The sequence below is a fragment of the Chiloscyllium plagiosum genome, chromosome 3 (genome assembly GCF_004010195.1).
Source record: "Chiloscyllium plagiosum isolate BGI_BamShark_2017 chromosome 3, ASM401019v2, whole genome shotgun sequence".
Lineage (NCBI taxonomy): Eukaryota > Metazoa > Chordata > Chondrichthyes > Orectolobiformes > Hemiscylliidae > Chiloscyllium > Chiloscyllium plagiosum.
In genome coordinates this window covers 42,369,140-42,375,794 of record NC_057712.1, presented here as the reverse complement: position 1 = coordinate 42,375,794, position 6,655 = coordinate 42,369,140, and the positions used below count along the sequence as shown (strand labels likewise).

The window sequence follows — 6,655 nt, the reverse complement described above, 5'->3', positions numbered from 1 at the left end:
TGTTCAGCAACACTCCCTAGGACCTTACCATTAAGTGTATAAGTCCTGCTAAGATTTGCTTTCCCAAAATGCAGCACCTCGCATTTATCTGAATTAAACTTCATCTGCCACTTCTCAGCTCATTGACCCATCTGGTCCAGATCCTGTTATAATCTGAGGTAACCTTCTTTGCTGTCCACTACACCTCCAATGTTAGTACCATCTACAAACGTACTAACTCTCTTACGCTCACATCCAAATCATTTACATAAAGGATGAAAAGTAATTGATCCAGCTCTGATCCCTGTGGCACTCCACTGGTCACAGGCCTCCATTCTGAAAAACAACCCTCCACCACCACCCTCTGTCTTCTACCTTTGAGCCAGTTCTGTATCCAAATGGCTAGTTTTCCCTGTATTCCATGAGATCTAACCTTGCTAATCAGTCTCCCACGGGGAACCTTGTTGAAGGTCTTACTGAAGTCTATATGGATCACATCTACTGCTCTGCCGTCATCAATCCTCTTTGTTATGTCATCAAAAACACAATCAAGTTTGTGAGACATGATTTCCCATGCACAAAGCCATGTTGACTATCCCTTATCAGTCCTTGCCTTTCCAAATACATGTACATCCTGTCCCTCAGGATTCCCTCCAATAAGTTGCCCACCACCGACATCAGGCTCACTAGTTTATAGTTCCCTGGCTTGTCCTTACTACCTTTCTTAAATAGTGGCACTATGTTAGCCAACCTCCAGTCTTCTGGCACCTCACCTGTGATTATCGATGATGCAAATATCTCAGCAAGAAGCCCAGCAATCACTTCCCTAGCTTCCCATAGAGTTCTAGGGTATACCTGATCAGGTCCTGGGGATTTATCCACTTTTATACATTTCAAGACATCCAGCACTTCTTCCTCTGTAATATGGACATTTTTCAAGAGGCCACCATCTATTTCCCTACATTCTATATCTTCCATATCCTTTTCCACAGTAAACACTGATGTAAAATACTCATTTAGTATCTCCCCATCTCCTGCAGCTCCACACAAAGGCTGCCTTGCTGATCTTTGAGGGGCCCTATTCTCTCCCTAGTTACCCTTTTGTCCTTAATGTATTTGTAAAAACCCTCTGGATTCTCCTTAACTCCAATTGCCAAAGCTATCTCATGTCCCCTTTTTGCCCTCCTGATTTCCCTCTTCAGTATACTCCCACTGCCTTTGAACTCTTCTAAGGATTCACTCAATCTATCCTGTCTGTATACTTCCTGACATATACTTCCTTCTTTTTCTTAACCAAACCCTCAATTTCTTTAGTCATCCAGCATTCCCTACACTTACCAGCCTTTCCTTTCACCCTGACAGGAATATACTTTCTCTGGATTCTTGTTATCTCATTTCTGAAGGCTTCCCATTTCCAGCCGACCCTTTACCTGCGAACATCTACCCCCAATCAGCTTTTGAAAGTTCTTGCCTAATACTGTCAAAATTGGCCTTTCTCCAATTTAGAACTTCAACTTTTAGATCTGGTCTATCCTTTTCCATCACTATTTTAAAACAAATAGAATTATGGTCGCTGGCTCCAAGTGCTCCTCCACTGACACCTCAGTCACCTGCCCTGCCTTATTTCCCAAGAGTAGATCAAAATTTGCACCTTCTGTACTAGGCACATCAATATACTGAATCAGAAAATATTCTTGTACACACTTAACAAATTCCTCTCCATCTAAACCCTTAACACTGGCAGTCCCAGTCTATATTTGGAAAGTTAAAATCCCCTACCCTAACCACCCTATTATTCTTAAAGATAGCTGAGATCTCCTTACAAATCTGTTTCTCAATTTCCCTCTGACTATTAGGGGGTCTATAATACAATCCAAATAAGGTGATCATCCCTTTCTTATTTCTCAGTTCAATCCAAGTAGCTTCCCTGGATGTATTTCCGGCAATATCCTCCTTCAGCACAGCTGTAATGCTATCCCTTATCAAAAATGCCACACCCTCTCCTCTCTTGCCTCGCTTTCTATCCTTCCTGTAGCATTTGTATCCTGGAACACTAAGCTGCCAGTCCCATCCATCCCTGAGCCATGTTTCTGTAATTGCTATGATATCCCAGTCCCATGTGCCTAGCCATGCCCAGAGTTCATCTGCCTTCCCTGTTAGGCCCCTAGCATTGAAATAAATGCAGTTTATCAGTCCTACCTTGTTCTCTGCTTTGTCCCTGCCTGCCCTGACTGTTTGACTTGCCTTTGTTCTCAACTGTACCAGTCTCAGATTGATCTCTTTCCTCACTATCTCCCTGGGTGCCAGCCCTTACTATTTTAAATCCTCCCAAGCAGCTCTAGCAAATCTCTCTGCCAGTATTTTAGTTCCGTCCATCTGTTTTTTTACAGTTAAGATTCTCTGCAATAATTCTTTGTTCTCACAAATAACAATTAATGTTGTGCCTGCGTTATAATTAAAATAAATGTCACAGATCTGTTGAAACGTTGCTTTATTTACCAGGGAGAAACTTTTAGCTGTATCGGGTGATATCTGATCACCCACCCGTTAGGTGCAGCGTTATATTGACTGAAATAGTTCAGAACTGAATTCCAAATGCTGTGTAGCTGATCGATATTGCCTGTTGTAAACTGTTGCCCATTATCAAAATTGCCTCCTCTGGGTTTCTAATTCACTATTTTACCAAATATTCAGGTGCAAAATACTCAGTGAAATGAATTGAATTTTGCAGGTCTACGTTGGGGCTCAGATGCAACATCTAGTCTGAACTGAAAATTCCAAAAATAAATAATGTAAAAGGGAAAGGATCCAAGAATAGAGATAAAATGTGAAAAGTGTGTTAATATGAAAGTATGAACTCAAACAGTAAAATACATTGATATGCTGGATGCATTAATTTTAATGTTTTTATTTTAAATCCTGAAATTGCTTTTGTTTAATCTGTACTTTGAGAGGAGAAGCAGTTTCCACATTTAGAGAGCAGGAAACTAGATTAATATTTTGTTCAAATTATTTATTTCCAATTAGGCTTTGAGCTGACAACTTGGCACAACACTGTTTTGAGGCAAGATGGCTGTCTAAAGCTTCCTTCCCACCTATCCATTCCATCTTTCCCATTGACCTATCGTCATCACTTCCCTGCATCCACCTGTCACCATCCCACCGACCTTGCCACTAGCCCCGCCCCCTCACCATTTATTTCTCAGCTCTCTTCCCCTCCCCAGTCCTGAAAAAAGTTGCGATCTGAAACGTCAGCTACTCTTCTGCTTGACCAGCTGTGGTTTGTCCAGCCCCACACTTTATCGACTCTGACTTCGATAGAAGAGAATGTAAATAAAATCTGACCTCAGGCTGAAGATGAATTTGTCCCCTATTTTTCAGAGTTCCAACACATGAAAAACTGTTTGATTCTGCTGGAAACATATTTCTTACCTTAATCATTTAGTAGTAAATATTAGTAGGAACATTAGAAAAAGGACAAACTGACACTATGACACTATTTTAAATGAGTTTTAGTGATTAACACTCATTAATTTAATTCATCCATGTGAGTATATTTCTGTAGTACTATGTTATTACCATCAGTTTTGCACACAGGCTAAAAATAATGCACTAAGATTTATCATCATTGAATTAGTTAGCTGGTCTACTTAAAAATGTCATGGTTATGACAACACCATAATTTCCTGTATTGATGCCAGTTTTTTATGTTGAGTGTTTCAAATGTTACTGCAATTTAGTTGTGGTACATTGTCTCGAGATTATCCTAAAGAGAAATGCGTTATCTATTTAAGATAGAATCTAGTTTATCTGATTAGGTAATTCACTCACAGTGAACAGAGAAGAGCATTTACAAGTATGATAACCCTATAAGCTAATTTCCATTCGCAGCATTATCATATGTTGAGGCCCATGGACTTGCTCCAAGACAAATGCTGTTTTGATTTGAAACGTTATCCAGAGCATTACCATATTTGCTCAAGAGTCATTGGAATGCATCCACTTTCTTTTAATTGTGCATACTAATAAAGATTTATTTTGTTCACAGGGCATGGCTCATCTTTACCCCATGAAGAAGCAGCATCTGATTTTGAGATAATGCCTTCTACTTCTACAAAGCTGTCTGCAGTTTTATCAGATAGTGAAAAAAGATTGCAAAGTGTCTCCACCGATCCAGCTGTTACTTTTACAACTAGTGAAATACTGTCAATGTCTGCATCATTGCAGATATCTAATTCCACAGATAGCCAGGTTTTACCGCAAACTATTTCCATAGATTCATCTAATGCCCTGATAAATAGTGAAACTTTGTCACATCCTGCTTCAGTCGTACCATCTGCTACATTTATAACTGGTGACATATTGCAGGCTACCTCAAATGATTCATCTCCTTCATCTACTGAAAACAAAATATCATTGTGGCATAGCACCACAGCTCAATCTTCTACTCAACCAGACAGTGCAGGCACAGAAGTGTTATTCAAGCCCACGTCAACCAGTCCATCTTTCATCACAGAGAGTGAAGTGTTATCCCAATCTACTTTAACAGGCCCATCTATCATCGAAGCAAGAGAACTGGTGTCTGAGTCTACCTCAACTGAAAGTGAGAAATTAAAACACGACCACAATGTCATCACAACAGAGATTTCACACATTCCTGGCACGGATTTGGAATTATTTCCAGAAATTTCTCCTCCCTCTGTGCTCCCAAGTGATTATTTGGAACTTGACCTTAATATTGCATCTTCAGGCATCCTTTCATTTGAAAGTGTGTCTGAACCACCTCCTCTCAATCAATATTTTGCTGCTACATCATTTCAGCCAATTGACAATGCTTGGAAAAGCATGTCATTTCTAGAGGATAACATGATGTCAACAGATGATGTTCCAAAAATGGATGCAACAACAGCTTCATCAGTTTTAATGACCTCAACAACCCAGCTGCCAGATACATCAATCACATGGCAAAACAAAGAAAGTCTGACTAAACCACTTAGTGAACCACTAGTTCCAGAAGATGAAAAATCTTCAGGTACAGTCCATCCTGAAATCAGTTTAAGCTCCAAGCCTGCTAAATATGCTATATTTATCATATGTATGAAATTAAGCAATATTTTATGATTTAGTTGTAAAACTAAATGTTTTGCGATGTTATTAATGATGGGATAATTCGTCCAGACTGTGCCAAACAAATTTAAATTAATTTAAATTCTTTAATTTCAAATGGTTATCTAAAATGAAGGCGGCATGATCAAAACTGTGTTAGAATAGTTTGTATTACAGCAAATCAGAGTGAAGTAAACCAGGAAACCTGGTACATTGTTGTTTCTTGTTTGACTGGCTATTAATAATACCAGTTCTTCACTTTCTTGAAATACTTTGACAAGAATTGTACTAGCCCTTTGGGTTGTGGATATTCCCAGAAGCAACTTTGTCTTCACTGGAACCAGTTCTTGGGAAATGTGGGATTTGTGCAAGCTAGACAGTCCATCCGGACAAAACCTTGCAGGGAGATTTGCTAGTACTATTAAGGAGAATTTAAACTAGATTGCCAGGGAAATGTAGACTTGAGGGAAAATTCAGAGCAGGGAATGGGAGGCAGAAATTTAATGAGTGACTATGAGAGACCAAGAGGGTAGAGGTTAAAATGTGTACAGCACAGGAAGTTGACAGTGTTAAAATGTAGTTATGTAAATACAAGAAGAGTCTAGATTAGAGTGGTGCTGGAAAAGCACAGCAGATCCCACTGTCACCATCCCTACCCAGAACCCTGAGGGGAACACTACCCCTGCTCATGACTCCACCCCCATTCCCCCAACACCACACCCACTCCAGTTACAGGCTCCACCCCACTCCCAGCTCCACACCTACACCAGACCCGAGCTCCCAGCCCTGCCGAGTTTTCACCATTCCCCCTGACCTCCCCCTCACTGAGGACGAACGATCAATCCTCAGCAAAGGCCTCACCTTTATCCCCCTTCGTCCACACATCAATGAATTTAACACATGCCGTGACATCAAATACTTCTTCCTCCGAGCTTACTTTTACAATCAGGATTCCCGCCCACCTTCCGAGGACCCCTTTGCCCGCCTCCAACACACTCCATCCACCTGGACACCCCGCGCTGGCTTATTACCTGCCCTCAATCTCTTCATTTCCATCTGCCGCCAGGACATTAATCGCCAACCTGTCTAACCCCCTCCCCCACTCCAACCTCTCACCCTCACAATGTGCTGCCCTCCACTTCCTCTGCTCCAACCCTGACCTCACCATCAAGCCAGCAGATAAAGGAGGTGCAGTGGTAGTTTGGTGCACTGACCTCTACACCGCTGAAACCAGATGCCAACTCGAAGACACCTCCCCCTCTCGACCATGACCCCACCCCCCCATCACCAAACCATCATCTCCCAGACTATACAGAACCTCATCACCTCAGGAGATCTCCCACCACAGCTTCCAACCTAATAGTCTGGGAACCCCGCAACGCCCGATTCTACCTCCTTCCCAAGATCCACAAGCCTGACCACCCTGGCCGACTCATTGTCTCAGCATGCTCTTGCCCCACCGAAAGCATCCCTACCTACCTCGACACCTTACCTCTACCTACCTCCTATCCCCCCCTAGTCCAGGAACTCCCCACATACATTCGAGACACCACCCACGCTCTCCACCTCC

At 41.8% G+C, this 6,655-nt stretch overlaps 1 protein-coding gene across 1 annotated transcript in view; it reads left to right on the top strand.

Moving 5' to 3' along the window:
• The first annotated feature begins 4,045 nt into the window (after positions 1–4,045).
• zmp:0000000760 (collagen alpha-1(IX) chain) overlaps positions 4,046–6,655 on the top strand; it is a 96,747-nt gene continuing 94,137 nt past the window's right edge. Inside the window, exon 1 of the mRNA XM_043681246.1 lies at positions 4,046–5,011. Within this exon, the coding sequence (XP_043537181.1) occupies positions 4,078–5,011 (934 nt within the window). The 5' untranslated portion in view covers positions 4,046–4,077. The remainder of the gene's footprint in view (positions 5,012–6,655) is intronic.